Source organism: the organism of the source record quoted next, unplaced genomic scaffold, assembly GCF_019419815.1.
Source record: "Pyrus x bretschneideri cultivar Hongxiangsu unplaced genomic scaffold, Pyrus_bretschneideri_v1 Contig30, whole genome shotgun sequence".
NCBI lineage: Eukaryota > Viridiplantae > Streptophyta > Magnoliopsida > Rosales > Rosaceae > Pyrus > Pyrus x bretschneideri.
The window spans coordinates 2,053,706-2,078,129 of NW_025999613.1; the positions used below are offsets into that span (position 1 = coordinate 2,053,706).

Sequence of the window (24,424 nt, forward strand, 5' to 3'; positions counted from 1 at the left end):
CCATAAAATTAAAGCTTAACCATCGGTTGGAGATGAACTTTTACACAAATCAAGCCTTTTTTGTTTTTGTTTGTTTTTGTTTTTTTTCACTTTTAAACCTTTAGCCTTCTCTATTGGAGGTGGCTTAAAAGGAAATGCTTCTAGCTAGGTTGCCAAAACGGTTACTTTTTCAAGTTTCATTTCAAATGTGTCCACTTATCTTACTCAAGTAATTAATGATGTAATGACTAAATTATAAGGATAAAATCATGTAAGGAGAGAATATTGGTAGACAAAATAAGAGAACTAATTGATGAAATGGGTGCCAAAGGAGATTAGCACATAGGAGATTCAAATACGCAATAATTAAAGTCAATCAGCCCGAAAAGGCATGAACATTTCAAAGTGGTTTGATTTCACGGTCATTATATCCCATGATTAAGGTGGCCGTGGAAGGAAGAGTTTTCAAAGAGGCAAGACTTATCGACCAAACAGATGGTCGATCCAGAAGTAATGTTCATACTATTGTTGATCTTAAAAATTACAATACCTGCTTAGTGCACATATTGAACAACTATGAGCTAACTATGTCCTTTTTGTGAATGCGGGCGTGCTAACTCGATTTCAAACTCGGTCGGTGAGTAGAATAGATGAGGTGGTGGTGATGTCGGTGCTCTGCTGATTTCAACACTTGAGCGAATACGGCAGAGGAAAGAACACGTCTCGGCCTTAGGTTCTAAAACCTAGAGATAAGGTTACTATATCACTACAAAGTTGAATAATTGGTTTGACTTTCAATGTGTCGAACATGAGATAGCCTAGTAATACCTCACTTCGTCGAGAAGCTAACGAGATGACCTCTATAGGCGAAAGAATTAGATACTCTTTGTATGCCAAGACATGGATAAATAACCAACTAAGCAAAAACAATGTTGTTTACTTATCCAAATTGAAGGTGTTATTGGTTCACCTGGTTCTACGACTTCAGTGTTACTTAGTTATAAGATGTCTCCAGGTGTCAACACAGTGCTGCTTACTTATCCAAGCTGAAGATATGTTGACATGAGGGTTATGATAGTTAATGTATTGCTCAGAGATGTGAGATGACACACCCCGAACGAGATCAGGGCTTGCTGGCCGTCACATGGAAGTGACGGCCAGCACGCCCTGATCTCGTTCGGGGTGTGTCAGTTTGGTATCAGAGCCTAACCCTGGTCGCGAGTGTGCCGACGAGGACGTCGGGCCCCTAAGGGGGGTGGATTGTGACATCCCACATCGCCCAGGGGTGATCCTTAAATGTATATTCCCATCTCTACCTAGCACGAGGCCTTTTGGGAGCTCACTGGCTTCAGGTTTCGTAGGAACTCCGAAGTTAAGCGAGAAGGGGGCTAGAGCAATCCCATGATGGGTGACACACTGGGAAGTTGCTCGTGAGTTCCCAAAAACAAAACCGTGAGGGAATAGTAAGCCCAAAGCAGACAATATCGTGCTACGGTGGTGGAGCGGGCCCGAGAAGTGGTTCCGCCCCGAGCCCGGATGTGACATGAGAAGGGTTTCACATAGAGTGAAGGTTTTCACATAAAGTGTTTTTGAGTTATTTGTTGAGTTGAAGAGGCTTTCAATGTTGTAGAACCTCTTCTATTTTTAGGCAAGCCTTCCATGATAAACAAGCTTACCGAGACAAAGTCCTGTTGGGATTATGTTTGCTCAGCACCTACTTGAATATTCCCTTTTATCTCTTTAATTCCCTTCTTAACCAAGACTTCATCTTCATCTAGTCTTAGCCTTTTTTACTCCAACTATGATTATGAACTGACCCCATTATGCGATTAATTCATTCTTATCTGATCAAGCATGAATTCTGATCCTTGGGATAATTTGCATTTAATACTCTCACATTTCTACTTCTACGAGGACTTGGTTGAACCAATCCTTTCTTTGGCTAAAAATCCACTAGCTTGAGGGATCTTTATTGAGTCGAGGACTATGGCATTTTCAACTCGATTTAGCCCATTCTCAATCCAAGCTTTTATTTTAGGTTCAAATATTGCCCCGTCGTTTCCGAAACCCTAAACGTTTTTAAATAGTAAATATTCTCCAAATTGCCACTATCTTGCATTATATGCCTCGATCCTAGTTTACGCACCAACTTTGCCTTGACTGACACACTTCTCCTTACTTCTGCCACATGTCAGATTCTTATACCGTCTCTCCGTATTATGTAACAATTAAGCCACATCAACATGTTGTGTTGATTTCTTTTATAAAGAGGAAAAGATATAACGAAAAGTGAGAAAGGAGGGGAGGAGAAGGAATTTGGAAGGGAGAGAATCTTACTTCCTAGTAACTAAGTTACTAAAAGCTCTGACTTCCATGTAGATGCAAGCCAACCGGCCTACCTAGTGTGAAGACTGACCACACTATTTAAGGACCCCTAGTAAATATTGCGCATCTACAACCTCATGGATAATGCTTGTATACTCATTAGAGAGTACTTACCTTTTGGTTTTATCCAATGATATTTTAAGACATGTTTTATTATTTTAAAAAATAATTAACATGTTATTTATTTCTTCTTGAGCTTTAAAATAAGAGAACACGTGACATGTTTTGATTGAGCCAAATCATAAAGTGAGTACATAGAATACTCACTAGAGAGTACGTAACTATTAGTAGTCCCTCAGGCAACTTGAAAGGTCTCGATATTTCGACACATTGACTGCCCATAATGACAGGTTCCTCGCAAATCGAGGCTCTTGATCGAATCCAACGTAATCTAAGGATCAAAGTACTCCATTTTTGTTTTTCTGAGTTCTCTGCAATCCCAGCTCACTGAGCTCATCAGTTTCTTGTTGAAATCGACAGGAAAATGACACCAAATTAACCCAGAAATCACTACAAACACTAACAGTTACTTGTTTCCTTTGTTCAAAAACTTTCCAAGACTACCAGTAATTCACTTTCAGATGGCAATCGAATTAATGGGTGATCTTCCTTTTTCATGGATGATTTAATTTGTTAGATTTATGATTGTTAAGTATCCATGAATTACGTAAGATAACAACACTGCAAATTCATATGTCTGATGTTCTAATAAAGATTGCATTTGTACACGCATATATACATATTTGCTTCTTCAACCACACCACTACCCAAATTACTAAAACTCGAGTCCTACACGCACGCACACAACAGAATTAAAAAGCTCCTTATTGATCACTCAATACTTATTCCGCGTACCTCTAAGTTGTCCAGAACCTTTGGCTTCTTATAATTCTTCAACAGCAGAGAGCAGCAAACAACACTGACAGAAGAAGCTGCCATTGCAGCTCCAGCAATCCATGGTGGTAAACGAAATCCAGTAGGTGGGAAAAGGGCTCCTGCAGCTATTGGAATGCCAAGAACGTTATATCCCAAAGCCCAGATGTAGTTCAAACGGATACGGGTGAAGGTTTTCCTGGAAAGGTGAATCGCAGTTATCACATCTTCCAAGTTGCTCTTCACTAGAACAATGTCAGCTGCCTCAATGGCAATGTCTGTTCCTGCACCAATTGCCATTCCTACATCTGCTGCCACAAGTGCTGGTGAGTCATTGATTCCATCTCCCACCATTGCCACAGTGTAGCCTGAAGCCTGTGAACGATGAAATTATGTGTATGCGGTGCGCATGAAGTGAAGAACTTACTCTTGTAGTTTGTAACATATTAACGAAGTTACATCATATGTACCTGCAAGTCCTTCACTTTCTCTGCTTTCTGATCGGGTTTGGCTTCTGCTATAACGGTCTGAATTCCAACTTCCTTAGCGATAGAATTTGCAGTTCCCCAGTTGTCACCTGTTACCATTATGCTTCTAACTTTCATAGACTTGAGTATGGAAATTACTTCTCGAGCACTTTCAGTGGATCAGATATGGACAGAACTCCAGCCACTTGTCCATCCATAGCTATTAAAATTCCAGTTTGAGCGAGTCCTTCCGCTTCTGCAAGTATCTCTTCTGCATCAATTGGAACCGCAATGCTGTGCTCCACTATCAAGCTCTTGTTGCCAACAATTATTTCCTTGTTCCTAACAATGGCCTTCACCCCATGGCCAGTAATGGATTCAAAGTGTTTTGCTTCTGGCCAAGCAGGATTCTCGTCGTCTTCTCTGAACTTTTTGGCATACTCAACAATGGCCTTAGCCAACGGGTGTTCGCTATTCACCTGATATGTATAAATCATATACATAATAATAACGTTTTAAATCAATGGGGCTAATAATGAAAATACTGAGCATATGTGTTTCAAATCTTTAAACCTACCTCAGCTGCAGCAACAAGTTCATAGAATTCTTGAAGCACCATATTTTTCATAAGTCGCGTGTTGACAACCACTGGCTTTCCAATTGTTAGAGTCCCCGTCTTGTCGAACACAATGCAGTTCACCTAAAACATCATTGATCAGATATATAGAAGAAAATATGAAAATTCTGATGGACACCTCAGGGTAAGACTAAGGAAGAATATAGTTAGACTTCATCAACTGATTTAAGGAAAATCAAACTATTTTTCGGTCCATAACTTTGTAAACAAAATAAGAACATACCTAAATTGTTAAAATTTAAAATGAAACTACACTATTTGTAGACTTCGCTTAACATGTGAAATTGCATAATTTACTGTTTTTATACTGTCCCAAGGCAGAAAAATAAGAACATATCAATCTACAAGAAGGATGCTGCTTTCTAACCTTATGTGCACTTTCTAATGCTTGGCCTCCTTTGATCAATACACCTTGAAATGCGCCTACTCCGGTTCCAACCATGACAGCTGTGGGAGTTGCTAGGCCTAAAGCACAAGGGCATGCTATAACCATGACAGAAATTCCAAACTGGAGAGAAAACTCAAAGCTATCCATGGAAGATGGTATCCAAGATTCAGGGTAGCTGTGGTATTTTCCAGCCAAAAACCAGGAAAGCCAGGTCAAGAACGAAAGTAGTATCACCTGCAAATTTGAGCCACATCTTAAGAAAAAGCCTCCGGTATCCTTTCAATTAAACCAAAAGAAATCCATAAACAACTTAAGTGATTAATCGTGTTATAATTATAACCAGTGGCACAAAGTATTTGGAAATGCGGTCAGCAAACTTCTGTACGGGAGCTTTGGCCATCTGAGCTGACTCAACCAGCCGTACAATCTGGGAAAGGGAACTTTCTGAACCAACTCTAGTTGCCTTGATATGTAGGACACCATTCTCATTCAAAGTACCTCCAATGACTGAGTCACCCTTTCTTTTTGCAACTGGTCGTGTTTCTCCTGTTATCATACTCTAATTAACATGGCTTTGCCCCCATGTAACATAACCATCTGAGGCTACTTTCGCCCCTGGAATAATTTTAAGTATGTCATTCTTTTGTATCAACCTACTATCAATTTCCTGTTCATTTATCACATTTCCTTCTTCATCTAGTGTCAACAATGCCGCTGTTTCAGGTGCCAAGTCCATCAATTTGGCAATGGCATCAGATGTCTTCCCCTTAGTTAATACCTCTAGGTACTTTCCAAGGAGAATGAATGAAATAAGCATGGCACTAGTCTCGAAGAAATCAGTCCCCATAAAATCTGGAGAGGTAGCAGCTCTCACTACCGAGTAGACCGAATAAAAATAGGCTGCATTTGTTCCTAATGCGATTAGCACATCCATATTGGCAGAACCATGGCGCAGTGATTTGTATGCCCCAGTATAGAACCTCTGGCCTATAATGAATTGCACCGGGGTGGCCAGAATCCATCTCATGAGCTCCCCAATCATGAGATTATTCACAATTTTAGTTTCTAGGCCATGCTTAATTCCAGGAATATACATGAAGACCATGGAGGTTAAAAACACCGGAATAGTGAAAACCAAACTCCACAGAAAGATTCTAAAATACTGCTTAATTTCCTCCTTTCTATGACTATCTCTTCCTGCTTCACGTCCTGGAAAAATCCTTGCCTTGAAACACCTGGACCCGGTTGTTTCAATCACATTAATGAAACTTCTTGGCCCTGTCATATATGATTTGTAATAAAGAAGATATTTTCTTGATTTCAGAGTCAAAGTCTACAGCTTGCACACCAGGAAGTGCTTGAAGAGACTGTTCAAGTATCCTCATTGAACGATCGGTCCTTACACCATCAACTTCAAGCTCTATCCGGCTCATGTGTTCCCCTGCAGTAATGAGTATGCCTTCGAATCCAGTGTCTTCAATGGTTTGCAACAGCTTGTTGTAGCTCACAATCTTTGGATCATAGTGAACATCTGCTTCTTCAGTTGCTAAGGCAACTTGGGCTTTTTGTACACCATCAACTGCCTGTAAAGCTGATTCAACAGTGGTCGAGCAAGAAGTGCAAGTCATTCCCTTTATCCGAATTCTACATATCAATGTGGACTTCTCATTTCCCTCATCATTAATCAAAGTGGCTTGGAATCCAACGTCTTCAATCGTCTCGCGAATAGTCTCCGCCTATGATAAGATATAAGACAACAGCTATAAAAAAAGTCCAACTGCCAATACAGAAAAATTCATTTTCTTTCAAAAAATTAAAAGACAAAAATCGAACTTCCCCCGCGAACTTCTTCAGAAAAATTCATTTTCTTTCAAATCATGGCATCTTTCTCAAACTGTTCATCGTTTGTTTATTTCAACTGGTTACTCTTGTTGTTAATAGAAGACATATACATAGGCTAAAATACCGAACAGCTTCTGAATTAAGGTGCAAATCTGCTATATATAGGATTAAATTATGAAAATAATTTCTACACTTTCATTTTCTCTCCTCACACACCAATCTTTATTTTCTTGCCGTTGGATTAAATACAGTAAACAAAAATCAAATGACAAAAGTTAGTGGTCTACTCAAACAAATGTTGAGCACGTTGGTGAAAGTGTTAGGCGTCATACAGTATTAGTTTCGTTTTTACATACATATTCTAGAGGCTAAAGCTTGCTTATATTTTAATAAACTGTAGTTTGGGTTGTACTTGGTGCGGAAGACAAGTCTTTTTTTTTCTTATTAAAGAAAAATAGGTTTGTGAATCTCTACTAACTATGTAGCTAAGTCAAAGATTAGAACTATGATTAAGACTCTGTCAGTTAATTAAGGCCGTGACTTAAGAGGTTTATGAGTAAAATAAGATGCTATACTTATATATTTTTTGTCTTAATACTTGATTCATGACCAAATCACAAAGAACCTGGCTTTATATTAGGGTAATGCTAGGGAGACCAAATTTTTTTAAACCAAATTCGCAAATCAAATGATGTGGTTGTAGATGAATGGATGATTAATTAAGTCTCGATTAACGTCCTTGTTTCTTATTGGTGATACATCATTTGGTTTAAAAAAAATTTCATTTCCCTATCATTATCCTTTATATTAAGCTCAATACCTACAACTTAGAACAATATATAAACATAATATGAACTTATAACATCTCTTTTGTTGACATTGGATTAGGTCTCCAAGTACATCATTTTTCCGTGGAAAGAAAATTTTGTTAGAGAAATAATTTCCGCAAACTCGTTTTTTCATTCAACGACTTATTGTTCTTTTTTATCTTTAATTCTTCTTTGATGCACTCAATTCAAAAGCTAAATGCCACAGCTAAGTTTTCTTTTGGTATAGAATTGATTAGGTCCGAAATTGAAGCTTAGAAAATCCCAATTTCATTAACCTATTTGTAAAATTAATAGGACAATTTCTTGGTGTGCAAAAGTGCAGAAGCAATTCCAAGACACATCACATATAAACATGAAGATAATTATTTAGATCCCGGCCACAATCAACACAAAACAAAATTAAAATTTTACATTCAATGTGACACTATCAATAATCAAAAGAAAAAACAAATGAAAGATCCTCGTGATAGGTAAAGCGACTTACGTTAACGTAATTGGGAAAGAACATGACTTGCGCCCGGTTGTTCAAGACGTCGACAACAGCCTCGCGAATCCCAGGGAGCCTCTTGACGGCCTTCTCGACTGACCCGGCGCAGGCGGAGCACGTCATGCCCATGACAGAGAACAAAGCCTTAGCCTCAGCTCCGACTGCCAGGCTGGTCTCTTCAGCCGCCACACCTTTGGGGTACTTTGGCATGGAGGGGTAGTGGTGCCGGGGTGAGAGGTCACCCTGGCTCTCGTTGTGTATGCATAGGGCCAAGAGCTTGGCCGCCATGAACGTGAGGTTGGTTGGTGGCTATGATCGGAGCCTTCTTTTTGGTCTCTGCAAGCAACAATGATAAAGTTTAAAAATTGGCGGGTAATGTGTTGGCGAAGTAAGAATTTGGGGGATATCGGGTGGTGGGTCCCGTCATAACCTAAGTCCGACCCTATTGGGTATGATGAAGTTGGTGGCAATTGTATATGCAGAAAAACCCTAAAATCTCTTCTTCTTTTTCTTTTTTAATTGAAAAAAAAATTAAAAAAAAATAAAATTAAGAAGAAAGTCAAAGTCGGTTTCTGCCCCCAAATTAATGTGCCGGATGAAAAGGATTAATATTTTTAAAAAAAGATAAATTATGTTTTTTAAAAAATTTTTAAATTAGAACATTGTGGATCAAATAGACTGTCTCAGTAAGTAGAGCAATCTACCACTCATCTCTTTAGTGCTAAACCTTTATTTTTGAATAAAGGTAGAGATATTGGTAAAGGTTTTTGATAATTAGAGTAGGGAGTGATTTCCTGCACACTTATTTTTACTTTTTGTATACCTTCTAATTTCGGTTTTTGATTTTTTTTTTTTTTTTTTTTGTAAGATCCTCTTTTTTGTTAGCATGACCATGAAATTGAAGTTGACTTACTCGGTCGGCCAACAATCGGAACCCCCCACCACAAGCACCCCCGGCTTAGGGAATGTGTGATGTATATTTAAACTAACCTAAATAATAGATTAATTTAAACCAAATTAAACTCGCAAGTGCACGAATCAATTGTAGTAATATATGCAAATACGAGGTCGATCCCACAGGGATTGCTTTAACACCAATTTAATCGATTAATCACGCTAGACTTAATTTAAACAAACAAAGGATAGATTGAATTGAATAATTGAGTAATTGATTAAGACTAAAATTAACAAGAAAAAGAAAAGACAATTAACTAAAGCAAACACACAAGAAAACCTAAGGTTATGAATCCACCAATAACAATCATGTTTACCTTTGCTAGAGCCAACTACTATCCAATTACCATGCCAATGTTAAAAGTTGTTCTTTCTAATGTATGAATAAATCAGTGGTTAGGCGTCAACTCTTGTATCTCTATATGATAATTATATCCTATCGGTTAGACATATAATTAAACACATAAAAACCCATTAAGTGTAGAAGAATCATGTCTACGAAGTAGGACAAGCTTGATATTGGTCATCCTCACTAGTTTGTCTACTCTTCTTAATCTTAGTTCCAATAAACCTAATTGATTGGTCATCCTCATAGATTTATCTAACTATCTAGATGCAAAATTCCTAAAGGTGATCAGTCATTAGAAATTCGAACCTAGAATGAAATACCCACAAAGATTAAGAATCTAACATGGCATATAATCGAATAATAATCAACAAAGTACTTCGCAAATATTCATGTCATGGCTTGATCATATACCTTAGAAAATAACTTAGTTAAACATAGAAATAAAAATAAAAGAAAGATAGAACCCAAAATCCATGGCAAAGCACGTCCCTAAGCTTTTCTTAGCAAATTGCGGAGATGGTGAATGGTGTGTGGTGTGGTGGTGATATGAGAGATGCGGGGGTTGGATGGATGGATGGATGGATATGTAGAGAGATCTTAGGGACCTTATTTATACTAGAAAAACCCTAAAAGGTCTGGGAAAAACTCTCCTAAAACAAAACAAACTCCTAATCTGAAACTGAGAAAATGAAAATAATAAGACTCATTTATAATTAATTCCTTAACAGTACATAGGGATAAATGATATGAAAATATGAAAAATAATGCACCCATCAATGTGCATGAGGTGAAAAATGATGCATACAATTCAGTTTCCTTGATTTATAGCAGAAAGTGAATTTCAGCTTTCTTAGAAACGAATATGAATATCAGACCAAAAAAAGAAATGAAAATGAATAAAACAACATATGCTATGATGCTGGGCAGGAAAATGAATAGAGTTCCACGTATTAGTTAGGAGATTAAGAAATTCACATGTTATATAGGACGATGAAAAGAAAATCTAGCAATCAAATAGATACTGTGATGGGATTTTCATATATTTTTATCATATATTTCCTTTGGATTTTGTATATATGAATGGGTTAAATGCACTAATTTATATTGTTTTATTTTCTAGGCATTCAATACAGGAATTAAGTGAAAAAGAAGTGGAAAATGGAGTTTTGGGTGTCTACAGGAATTCCAATGGAGTACGAGGCTACCTAGCTGCGCAAAGACATCTGCATTACAACAAGAAGATGAAACCGAGTGGTTTTGGAATCAAATAGACATGGGAATGCTATTCAATGGACTTTAGGAGAGAACTTAATTTCTAGTTTTTATTATTTCCGTTTATTTTTTATTTTTTTAATAAGGTTTTGAAGTCCATTATGTTTAGGAGTTTAGTGGGGTTTTAATTGGATTTCATGTAGCCTTCAATACCTTCTTGCCGTGGGTTTTATATTAAGCAGATCCATTCTCCTTGTGGAGAGTCAGCCAACAACTAGAAGAAGAAAAAAAAAAAAAAACACAATTCTACATAGGGGATGCGGCAAGGAAGGGCAAAGAGGAAGTACATTGGAGTTTTTCTTTGCTAGGGCTACGATTTAGTCTGATCATGAATACTTAATTGCCTTGTGGCATTGTTATTATCAAGTTTTTCATCTTTATTGAGTATCTTTTGCTATTCGTAATGCACTTGATTTTTATTTAGATGCTTGATCACCATCTAGGTTTAAATTAGGTTGATTTGATGCAAGTTAGAGTAGATGCCATACTTAACTTGGTTTAGCTTCTTGCAACTGATACCATAAACACCTATTTGTAGATGCCATACAATTAGGGTTTGTGTGATTTTCCAACAATTTCCGTAGAGCTTAATGGGTTCTTACTTGTTTAAATTCATCTAGATGCCATAAAGGGTTAACAAGTAAGGATACTTTTGATGCAACCAGATGTCATGACCGTTGAATAATTTAGGGAAAATTGATTGTCAATATTGGGGAACTACTTGAGCATAACATATTAAGGGAATTGAGTAGAATTTGTTACGGTGAATTCGGATGCCCTAGATTTTCTGCCGAGCACTTTGTGAGTACATAGGTGGCCTTGTTTTTTTATTTTTTTTATTTTTTTTTTAGAACTAATAAATTTTGTCTAGCACTTCAGTGTCAATTTCTCTTGAAAACTATTAAATTGGAAAGTCTTTTTTTTCCCCTCGGATATGAGTAACTTAAAAGGTATTCCTTCTTATGAGATATTAATAATTATGAGGTGATGAGATGCTAGTCTATTGTGAAGCTAAGCTCGGCCCTTCCTCTTAGTTTAGATAGTATCGTTTGTTCAAAAAAAAAAAAAACAAAAAAAAAAAAAAAAGAAGCTAGTAATATCTAGCCAAGGGTGGCTCTTATACTTACTAGGCGACTAATTATTGTTTTTCACAATAACTAATCCCATCCAGTCCTCCATAGAGTTTTATCTAGGGTTTAGGGTGGTCCTCCAAGGTACTTCATAAGTGTTTCTCTTGATCTTTTGAGGATCCCCGGCACACCCCGGTCCGTTTTTAGATCCACCCATGGTCATAAAAGCATACCTCTGCTTGCAATTGTTGTCAGAATTTATTAGTTTATTAAGAAAATTAATATAAATTTGATTTGATTCTGTATACTCATAGGGTTTCTTAGAATTATGTCGCTATAAGCTTAGAATTTAGTTTGAAAAAACAAGTTAGTCACAATGTAATCTTATAAATTATGTAGTCGTCTTGACAAACTTACACTGCTCTCTTTCGTTTCAATTAGTAAAGTTTTATTTATAATTTTATATTCGGTTTGTTCATCACGTAATGTGATGTTCAACTATTGTGTACAAAGCAATCAAGTATTCTCTATTCCTCAATATATGTATATATAGAACTGCCCAACGTACTCCAAAAAGGAGTGACAGATGCAAAAGTTGCAGTGAATATTCATATACTAATTAATAGACTTTTAAATCTTTAGAATACAACTTAGAAAAAAAAAAGATAAATTTTATATGATTTCAACAAATAAGAAATGACACGACCTGCCAAAACAAAAAAGAAATGGTAAAATTAAAACCCCATACAACCAACCACTGATGTTGGAAAAAATGTTTCAACTAATATATACAAAGAGAATAAAATTTTTATTGATAATTTATATATTTGTATTGTATGAATCGTAAAGGGTATTATTATTTATTTTATTGGTATATATATGAATCGAGTGAATTATATTTTATGGGGTGTGGGTTGAGTTCAATTTGTGTTATATGAATAGATCGGGGTTCTAAGTTAACTGTTTGGTTGTATAGTGCAACAAATATGTGTGCGAACACCTTACAATTGAGGTGGTTTGAAATTGTAGCTTGATTTCCATATCACTATTTTTTGTATCCAAGGGCTTCCCTAATTTTTTTCATTATTTGCAAAACCATAAAACAAATTATTAAACACGATAAGAAACGTTTACATCCTTTACTAAAGTATTAATCAACCAAATCAAAAAAGCTTTTCTATTTGTCTGTTGTTAAAAATTCAAATCCCTATCGAGCTTAATATGGTACACTTTTTTTTTAATCTATGAATATGATACGATTAATAAACTAATAAGAACACACCATTTATTTCTGTTTTTGCTTTTGTTGTCATTTCTTTTGCAAGAGATTGAAAGGAAAAGAAACGAATGGGATGAGAGATATGTTGGAGAACAATTCAAAAATAAATAAAAATAATAGAACTTGAAATACTAATTCTTTATTAATGAAAAATATTTAAATACATAATGAAATATCAGAAATAATTATAGGAATTAAAATGATACTAACTTGATTGAATCATAGATAGAGGCTAGCGCAAAAGCTATGTCTTTCGAACAGTATTTCCGTCTCACTGTTGTGCTTGTGGTTCTACGATGTCTGCTCAATCATGACACAACTATCTAATTCTATAACCTGCACTGGACATAGAATTATGGCGAATTGTTTTGTGATTCTACTTTCTGGGAATTTTGTACAAAAGAGAAAGAGGTAAAAAGATTATTCTGTTGGAAACTAAGACTGCAAATATATAGGTTGTTTCATACCCTTTCAAATACCTATTGAACGTATTTGAAAGTACATAACTATTTCTAAAAGCTATGTCTCTTAATCAAAATGATTGTTAATTAATATGTTAATTAAAAACTTAATCTGAAATTAAAATTAATGAACTTTGATAAAGCCCAAGCCTTCAATCCTTTTCTAAATGGTCCAAATCCTAACTACTAATATAAAGGACAAACATACATAAATACAATTGTGAAACATGTGTTCCCCAATGTGGGACATGGATCTCAAAACTCCAACAAGAAAAGGCGGGATGGTGGTAGAGGAACGAGGGATAAGTGGAGAAGCGTGGATGAAAAGAAAATATAAGATAAATTCAATGTTGGAGCCGTCCACTTATTTGTGGATAATCTACCTATGTCGCAGATAAACTGTTTTTAGCGACCTTTATTACAAACCTTTTGCTTGTAATATCTATCTCTTTTCGACTTAGTTGTATTTATTCTATCTTATTTTTTTCTTGGAAAATTTGCAATGTTCTTATGATAAATCTTCTTATGATATAGATATGTTGACACACCTCGCCGCGGAATTAATGTCCACTTAGACATCTGAATCAAAGGGTATTGGCTGACACAGGAAAGGTGACAAAACCATAAAATGATGGTGATGTGGAAAAGTGTGAATAAATTAAAACCTAACAGTCTAGAAATAATTTAGTCTAATAGTGTGAGTATGCAATAACGGGAAGGACCCTTATTACACATGCGATGTCAGAGCATAAGTATGGGTGCAGTAAAGTAAAGAATGTTTATACAAAATGGAGAAACTTCCCACGTTAACAATAGTGAACATCAACGTTTGCTAGAAATCCTCGTCACCACAAGAGCATCGTCACTAAGTCCTCGAGGAGCAAAAAACAAAAGTGAATAGGCCAAAAGCAAAGTTTTGTAAAACTCTTGTTACTTAAAAGTTGTAACCCCTCATTGTAAAACAAGCATATGGGTACAAAACATTAAAAGCAATAATGATAACAAATAATGGTAGCTGGCAGGACCAAGGAAACTTCGTATCTCGGTGACATTTCATGGACGCTTCCATTTCCCACTACTGCTACTTTCTAGGTATTAACAAGAATACCATCCTCTGATATCACGTGTCTAAAGAAAGACACCTGATCTAGACAGAACTGGCACTTGCTGAATTTGGTGTAAAGCTTATTCTTCTTGAGTTTCCTCAGAACACATCATAGGTATTTGGCATGATCGGCTTCACTTTTGATAAAGACTATAACAAACCTGTCAAGATATGGGTGGAATGCCCGATCCATCAGGTCCATGAAAGCTGCTTGAGCATTTATCAACTCAAACAAGATCATAAAGAACTGATAATGACCATATTGAGTCATTAACATCTTACCTCTGATCTTCAGCTGATAGTAACCAGACTTCAGATCAATCTTGGAGAAAAGTTGGGCAAGCCGGAGTTGGTCGAAGAGATCATCAATTCGAGGCAGGGATAACATTTTTTAGTCGTCACCCAATTGATTTGCCTGTAATGTAAGCACAACTAGGGGTGGAAAAAATTCCCGAAAATCCCGAACCGAACCGAAAAAATCCCGATCCCAAACCAAAAATTTCCCAAACCAAAATTCCCGAAATTTTCGGGATGCTATCCCGAACCAATCCCAAAATTTCGGTATGGGATTCGGGATTGGCTTCTCGATATTTCGGGAATCCCATACCAAACCGAAAATATATAATATTAATTATTATATATATTTATACATATATATATATTATTCTTTTATAATTGATGCTAGTAGTTTCTAATTCATGCTCAGCAACCTAGAATGCCCTACACCTTGCATATTTTTCATGTTCTGTTTGATATTCATGTGGATTTTATTATTGCTGCTGCCATGGCTGATGATTTCAGAAGGCTTGATTCTTTTGTCTCTCAACAGATTGCAAAAAGAGTTTAATTAATTTGAATTTTGACTATGATAAAAAGAGTCAAGCATGCCAGTGTTCAATTAAATGGTAGTGTGAATGAAATGAAATTCCTAGTTCATAAATGTGTTCTTGAATTATACATTTGAAGAACAATTCATAATTTCATATTTCAATTTGGGATTCCCGATTTGTCCCAAAATCCCGAAAATATTTCGGGATTCCCGAAAATTTGGTTTGGGATTGGTCTTTAAATTCCCGTCCCGAAAAATTTTGGTTTGGGATTCGGGATACTAGTTTCGGTATGGTATCCCATACCGAACCATCCCTAAGCACAACCTCAAAGTTTCGTCTTTTTTTTTCTCCGGGAATAGGTTCAATGCTCTCTATGTGAGGTGTTGGGTTGGATGAATCTCTTATTGACGAGCTCTTGAAACTGAGCCTTTGGTTCTCTCAATTCTGCAAGATTCACACGATAAGATGGAAGTGAAATATGGTTTGTACTTGGAAGTAGATCAATGGTGAACTCCACTTCTTGATTGATCGATATTTTGGGTAGATCTTCGAGAAAAACATCAGAAAATTGGTTGACCGCATGCACAACTTTGAGTCGTACTGGATTGCCTGCTTCCATTTTGACATGAGCTAAGAAATCTTCACAGCATTTTCTTAGCATCTAATGTGCTTTTATGGCAGAGATTAATCTGTGCTTCAGTTCCCTATGTTCGCGTGTGAAGGTGAACACAGACATGTTTGATCATCAGAAAGTGTCCACTTTATGTCAGCAATCTGCCAAGATATGGTTTTGGGGCAGCCAATCCATTCCTAAGATTACTTCGAAGTCCATGATATCTAACGGAATGAGATTAACTGGCATCATTTGATTGGTAATGAAAATGGGCCATCCTCCGTATTGCTATTTAAGGTAACAGATTTCGCCTCGTGGCATAGCAATCTTCATGTCGTACTCGATAAGAGTACCTTGTAGTTGAGTCATTTAGCAAACAAGGGTGATATGGCATAGTAGGTGGCATCCAGGTCAATCAAAACCCTAGCAAAGTGACCAAGAATATTTAACTTACCTGTGATGAGGTTGGGATTGTTTAAAGCATCGTGGTGGGTGATATTGTTGATACAGCTATGGGTCCCCTGTCTTCCAGCACGATATGTTCCTTGGTTTCCCCGACTCTTATATCCTCGGCTCTAGTTGCCTCGGTTAGCTTGCCTGTCAGTTGCACCTCTATGTGATGCTTCTTTGGTATTCTGGTATTGTCTACCTCTATACCGCTATGAGCCAGCATCCTGGTACTGAGGCATAACTCCCTAGTACTGCATCGTTTTTTTAAACATAAGGAATCATGCCGCCTAGATATTGGTTGACTGCTTCCGGATACAAATTATAGGGTCTAGTCCAACAAGTAGGTTCTGTTGATAAGAAAATTGCTCCTGAGAGCTGCTGTTGTTTCTAGGACACTGGCTGGCCCAATATTCGTGTTGTCCACAGGTGTAGTAACTTGTACTCCCTGCTACAATCGCCGTAATGACGGGTGTTGCATCAAAAACCATTCTAGGCATTAGTGTTGCTGGGACAGCCCTGACGATGAAAACGAGAATTTACCGTCGGCTTTACCCCAAAACATGGTATGCTGGAACTCGAACTTCTACAAAAAGATCTAGGGTTGTAACCACTGCGTTTAAAATATTGACTTTGTTGGGGACTGAAGAAAGAGTACTCCCATTGTTTTTCTACTGAGTTCTACTTCTTTCAATACCAACATTGACACTTGGGGCATTTTTCGAATCCTCGACGCAAACTAAGGTCCCGTAGAATCCCATATATATGTACAAGGTGTGGATGCTACCAAAGAATGAAGTTGTTTGTGGGTCCCTTTCTTGAACTGGTAGAGGATCTCGAATGGGCTGGTAGCAATGGCATGACAGTAATGGGACAAATCGGTGAGCTTTCGTTGGTACTCAGTTACCTAGATTTTCCCTGCTTCAGGTTGATGAACTCGTCTCACTTCTGGGTACTCTAGAGATACGAACTTGTCGACGAACCATTGCTTGAATTTTTCCAGTGTTTCCTTTCGTCTTTCAGGATTTGTTCCTTCTAATACTTCCACCGCGAGAAGAACCATATTGACGTCGCGACCATTGTTCAACCGAGAAGTTTCCTTGCCTATGCATGTCGTGGAATGTCTTCTTAACATGTCCAAACCAAGCTTTCGATGCTTTAGGTCTTCCCATGTGGTAAAAGTTCTTCGCTTAAAGATTGGAGGCAATCTTTCGAGAAGGGTAAAAAACCGTCTGGATAACGTTAGCGTTAGTCGCTTTGAATTGCCCAAAATCAGCAAAAGTTGGTGTGGTACGTGTTCAACGAGGTGGTATAATTCTGACATTAAAGATCGAGAGTCGAAATTACTTACATCACATGTTTGATGAATGCAGGATTGCCTAAACCTATACTCTGATACTTTAACCACAACGAATGTCACCGTTCAGAGCATATATTCAATTTTATTTACGCAAAATTCGTACGACTTTGGCCCAGTAAATTCAAAGCCCAAACCAAGGTTCAGACGACCATCTTACTTCGTTCCAACATGTTCAAGGCTTCGAACAAAATTCCCTCTGAGGCACACGCCTGCATGCGGAAGACTAGAGTCCAAGAATATCTCGCTCCTTAAATGCATATGCATGTGTCATTCGACATGCTGAAGTCACTATAATGCAGTCGTGCAAACCGCCACAAGACACAACTGAATGCCACATACCAGAAATTACAGTCACTGCTAGCTCCAAATGATTGATCTATTCATGTTCCACCTCATCGATATAATTGAGGTTGCTTCTTCTCCCTTGCCTATAAATAGAGTTAGAGGCCTTCAAGAGCTTAAGATGTTCATTAAATTCCATATTTACAATTAAACAAAACATGAAGTGATTCGTCAATCAACCCACCATGATATCTTATCTAAGGCATAGTTTTTTTACTAAGTTCAATCTGACATCAGTGATCTCGGTGGACTTTTCTTGCATTACATTGCCCTTTATGGCCTGAATCTTGCTAGAGTTTTACTGTTTTCTTTACATTTCAAGTCATGTAGCTTGACGCATCAGCCTAGATTTTACATTTGTAAATGTTTGTAATCTTGACTACATTATGTTTCTTGTTTTAGTTTCTATTTCTTTTTCGCTTACTTTCTAGGCAAGCATACATGAAGTTAGACTGAATTTTAAGCCTTCGTTTGCTTGAGCATAGAAAATAACTTAACAGAACCAGCATCCCACTCGATGCACATTCATTTTGGTTAAAAAGTCAGATTTACACGCAACTTTCACACACACTTGAGCACCAACATTGGTTGTTAGCAGCCTCTAACAGTGCCACGCGTGTTCTCTTTCTCTCAAGCCATACCATAGCACCGAGACTAAAAGCAACACTTGAAACAAATACGTGTTGAACTAAATCTAAACTCCGCCCCAATTTTGACACCAACACACTCCTCTTTTACATTCAAATCATATTATTTCATAACAGAGACAGATACTCGTCCAACAAGAAAAAAAGTCAGATCGAGACAATTATTTTTGGATTCCATCACAATGTGCTGATAGGAGAGGGGCTGACTAAAGCTTTATTTTATATAAAAATTAAGACTCCCATCGCAGGGGATTATTTTACCAATGTTAAGATCAATTTGTATTATCAGAATCTTGTTAGCATTCCAGCACCGTTCAATGGCATAATCAATAGCGTCACTTGTGAATAGTGTTCAGTGTGTACTTTATTGGTAAAAGCGCTGCTGCAAGATCGTGGTGTTCGCTGAAATCGTTAGATATTTCTTATTTATTTGGAATAATTACAAAGAACCATGGATTGCTTAATTAATTATTTTATCGGCTGTCCCCCGAAAGGACGGATTGCTTAATTAATTGTGAACACTCAGACAAAGCAATCGCATATATATACATGTTAATATATATTCAGAAAGATACAAATTACATCGATTAATAAAATGGTTGTGTTAAATCCTAATTAATAATACAACAATTTAGGCGAACCTCGATAATAATTTTTGTGTGTTTGTGCTTGCGAAGTTGCCATGTTTACTTCTTTTGTTTACTATTTCGCATTTTCACGTATCATCATTCAAACTTTTAGTCTATTGAAAAACATGATAATTAAGAAACAAGTTATGATATTATTATGAACTTGCTGAAAGCAAACCAATACTTTTTTTAGTAAGGTTGCATACTTAAATTCACTGCATGAAGGTTTCGCTTTCTCGTCGACTCATCAAGACCGTGTAGTTTTTGTCTTCTTTTTCAATGTCAACTTTGAGCTTCACATGTGAGTCCCAAGTGCAAATATGCAATTGAATTTTAGTTTTCATCGACATTGTCACTCTCTTATCTAACTCATCTTATCACTTGCGGGATGCATCACTAGCTATGATGTTTTTCAAATCCTTCTTTAGTTTTCTACAAAATGAATTTGGACATGGAAGGAGGTCGAATGCACCAATTGGTCTCCAAATCTTTATTTTTTTAAATTTGTTTTTAGAGAGAAGCTAATTTGCCTGCTCATCCTTGGGATCGACACACATTGTCTTAGATGGTGATTTATCTATATGAGGAACCTCATGTGATATCATTTCGGTGTTTATAGTTCTTAAATTAGTTGGTATACATGCGATGAGGACAACTTGTAAATCATAATTTTATTAGCTGGTTTTAACATGTTGTTGACTCTCAAAATTATCAACCTACGTGGCACCCATGCTGAATAACTAAGAGCTAACTACGTCATGTCGTTGGTACAGGCGTGCCCACTCGGCACCGAGGTGAATCGGATGAGTAAGATAAATGCACTGGTGGTACCAAATCACATGTTGACTTTTGGATCGAGCAACTACAGTCGAGGAAGGAACACTCTTGTCCTAGGGTTCTTAGAACCTAAAGATAAGGTTGCTAATCTCGCTGTGAAGTTCAGGATCCTCTACACCGGGTTATGCAGCTTCAACTACATTTGTGAAAATATAAGTGCACTGAGCTGGTATTAGACTGTAGGGACAAAGATACTGAAAGGAAATATTTACAGTGAAAGTTGTTCAGCCTAATGAATGCCAAACTCTGGAATATATTTGGGAGTAACCAATCGTAGAACACCTAAGTTCGTTGGGAAGCTGATAGGGTGATCTCTTTCGAAAAGAGAATCAGAAACTCTTCATCGGCTAAGGTTTGGATAGATAACCAACAAGGATAGGAAAATGTCATTTAACTAAACAAAAGATATCCTAGGCTAGGCAGGTTCTATGACTTCAATGATGTTTAACCAAACTAAAGGTATCGCTGATTGTTGACATAGTGATGTTTAACCCAATTGAATATATGTCAATCTGGAAGGGGTTAGTGAGCAACTAGTGTTTTCTCAAGGTGTGAGCGGGTTTCGCGTAGAGTGTTGATTTGTGTTTTGAGTTGAAATTTTTTTTCTCATTGCAAAGCCTCTTTTATTTATAGGCAAGGCTTCTAGAATAAACAAGTTTGCCGAGGAAAATTCCTGATATGACTGAGCTTCCTCGGCATTTATCTAAATATTCCAAATTATCTTTCTTTACCGAAACTTAATTCTCCTCCAGTCTCAGCCTCACCACTTGAACCAGGACTCTGAATCTAGTCTCTTTCTAAGCTCAATTCATTCTTATTTGATTAAGCATGAATTTTGATCCTTTGAACAATTCTAATCTTCTCAAAACAATCGTCAACCCTTAGCAGTTTTAATACGTCTAAGACCCGACTGAGCCATATTCAAATGTGATCCCTTCATAGCCCTTCAATTATAAGGACTCGGTTGGACTGACATTATCTTGGGATGGAACACCATTGGCTTATGGAACTAATGTTGCACCGAGAATCAAGACTTCCCACTTCAGATTAACCATTCTTGGCCCAAATTTATATGTTGGGCCCAAAAACATGTAGTTGTGGGTTTGATTCCCACATACGTCACTAAATGGTGATGCACAAAATTGGTTGAATCTTGTGTCAATGCAAAAGTATGGTGAGATAACCTTTGTGAAGGCACTCTGGTCAAAGTTAAGCAGGCAAAACAACCTGGAAGGAAGGTAATGTATCAAAGGACACCGGTGTAGTACCATTCTAAGGGCCTCCGATGTTTAAGTTAGCAAAGTATGTTTGAGGTGACACATGGGGGTGCTTAGTGGTAATATAGTGTTGAATATTAATTACTGATTAAGACAAAGTTGGAGGAACTTTCTTGACTTGGCTAATGATGAGTCAATATTAATCTATATATTTACCCAAATCTTAGTTATAATTTATTTGATAATTTGGGAGAATTTTGATACTTTACTTTATACATTAATTGTAGGGCACGTGAGTCTACCTTGGACAAAAAAACAACAAAATTGAGGAATTTTGGAGTACTTCCAAGTGGAGTGGTTCATGTGTATTTCAAGATGCTTGTGTCAAAATTCTATGTTTTATTCTTTAACTATTTGACTGTGACGAATAAAAGAGAAGTTTTCATCTAATCATACTGCCTTCTTAACTGCAATCACAAATGCACATGAGCCCCAGACCTTTGATGAGGCAAACATTCATGATGAATGGAAAAAAGCAATGGAAGAAGAACATCAGGCTCTCCATAAGAATCACACGTGGACTATGGTCAAACCTCCTAAGGGAAAGAAGGTTGTGGGGAGTCGGTGGATATACAAAATTAAGTTCAAGTCCGATGGAACCATTGAGAGGCATAAAGCTTGGTTGGTTGCTCGTGGATTCACCCAAACTTATGGGGTTGATTATAAGGAGACTTTTGCCCATGGGGCAAAAATGAACATTGTCCGAGTTCTTTTATCAGTTGCCATCAATTATGCATGGCCTCTTTTTCAAATGGATGTCAAGAATGCCTTTTTACATGGTGATCTCAAAGACGAAGTTTATATGAAACTTCCACCAGGCCGCTCACAAGCAGGTGACAAGGATATGGTGTGCAAATTACATAAGTCCATCTATGGTCTTAAGCAATCTCCTCGAGCATGATATGCCAAACTCAGCTTAATGTTGGAAAGTGTTGGTTTTTTACGGAGCAATGCAGATTCATCTATTTTCATTCGCATTGGTTCCACTGGAAAACTTGTTGTACTCATCTAAGTTAGCAATCTTATCGTGACTGGTGACAACCCCTCTGAGATTCACTCCCTTAAGCAGTATCTTCGCAACAAATTTGCTCTCAAAGATCTTGGTATTCTCAAGCATTTTCTGGGCATTGAAATTGCTCGTTCTAGCAAAGGTTTATTCCTAAACCAACGAAAGTACGTTCTTGATCTCTTTCAAGAAGCTGAAATGTCAGCATGCAAACCAGCTCGCACCCCATTGGACAACAACCTTAAACTAAACATTCAAGGAGAGCCGCTCACAAATTTGAGCTACTATCAACGAATGGTTGGCAAACTCATTTATCTTATCATTACAAGACCTGACATCTCATATGCCGTGAGCCTTGTCAGTCAATTCATGCATTCCCCAAATACAGCTCACTTGAAGATTGTACATCGCATTCTTTGTTACCTCAAAGGCTCATTTGGTAGGGGTATCTTGATGAAGAAGAACAACCATACACAAATCATAGGCTACACTGATGCTGATTAGGTAGGCAACTCTATTGATCGCAAATCAACCACAGGTTTTTGCACGTTTATTGGTGGCAATCTTGCCACTTGGAAAAGCAAGAAACAAAGTGTTGTGGCCCGATTAAGTGCAGAGGCTGAGCATCGTGCCATGGCATCCACTGCCTGTGAACTAATTTGGCTTAACTTCTTGGTGATTTGGGTTTCTCTCATACTCAACCCATGTCTATGTTTTGTGATAATCAAGCCGCAATGCATATTGCATCCAACCCTGTGTTTCACAAACGCACAACGCATATCGAAGTTGATTGTCAGTATGTTCGCACCCAAGTTCAGTTCAATATCATTGATACTCACTACACGCGAAGCCATGATCAGTTAGCAGATATTTTCACCAAAAGTCTTGTTCTTCTAGTTTTCAGCATACTTTGTTCAAGCTTGGATCAATCAATCCCTTTGATCCAGCTTGAGGGGGAGTATTGGAAGATACAAGTCAACTAGGTTGGGCTACTTCTTATAGGTTGGCTGTTTACATCAGCTAAGGAGTGTAATCTCCATCAGCTGTCTTGTGTTCTTAATTCAAGGGATATCTGTCTTGTGTCCTTAATTCAAGGGATTTGTCTTAGCTATAAAGTAGTTTTAGGCGTGTGTTTTGGGAGGTCAGAAGGTTATGTCTTCTACCTTGCCTATATAGTGTAACCAAGTCTCTTGTGCAATATACAATGTATAATATACAAAAACCTTCAAATTACAACAGAAATTGATAGTCATGTACTGGAAAAACTAGTCAAGCTAGAATAAATCCATCTCCGTACGGAGGGTGGAAATTTGTGTCAATACCCTAACTGATACCCCACTTTTTGAAGTATTAAGTGGCTAAATTCTCAAGAGTTTGATGAGAGAAAACAAATTGAGAAAATCACCATGAGAGAAAACAACGAAATCAATGTTCATTTGCACATCCACGACGGGAAGGGGAATTGCTTGAGCCGCCAACCTGCCAGGTTTCATAAGAACATCAGACTGGATGCATGTTTGCAGTGGAGGTTTGGGCCCAGAGTATAGCATGTGGATGGGTGTTGGTGAAGGCCCAGAGAAGTGGGTCTGCTAGTGGACGATGCCACATCCGGCCATGCCGGATTCCGACAGTCGCCAGTACGGTGGCGTAAAACTATTTTGACTCTGACAGTAAATACAGAATTAATTCCTAATTATTTACTTAACTATTACTATCTAGCTTCAACATAAAAATAGCGTTTGTAAATCACTTTTTTGATAAATTTTAAAACATATAAAAGCAAAAACGAATATATTTTTTTCAGACAAAAGCTAAGGTTCACCATGACAAATTTCAATTAAATTATTCCTCTATATATGAGAGGATAACACGAACAAAAAGGGGAAAAAAAGAGTTGAAGAGACGAAAAGAACTTAGCATGAAAGTGGCAATAAGCATAAAGTGCTCGTCAAATATAAGGCTTTGACGTTTGGAAAAAAATAATATAAAAATTGGAAATCTAATAGCAATTAATTTAATTAATGTTGGCCTAAATCATGTTTACATTCATTTTGTTAA

At 37.2% G+C, this 24,424-nt stretch overlaps 1 protein-coding gene across 1 annotated transcript; it reads right to left on the reverse strand.

Annotated features, from left to right (window-relative positions):
- Window positions 1–3,195: 3,195 nt before the first annotated feature.
- LOC103938487 (probable copper-transporting ATPase HMA5) lies at window positions 3,196–8,176 on the reverse strand. The gene is given in 8 exon segments (XM_048590074.1): window positions 3,196–3,612; window positions 3,708–3,874; window positions 3,877–4,183; window positions 4,282–4,404; window positions 4,709–4,963; window positions 5,070–6,032; window positions 6,034–6,465; window positions 7,886–8,176. Coding segments are annotated over 8 exon segments (2,955 nt in total).
- Window positions 8,177–24,424: the final 16,248 nt, after the last annotated feature.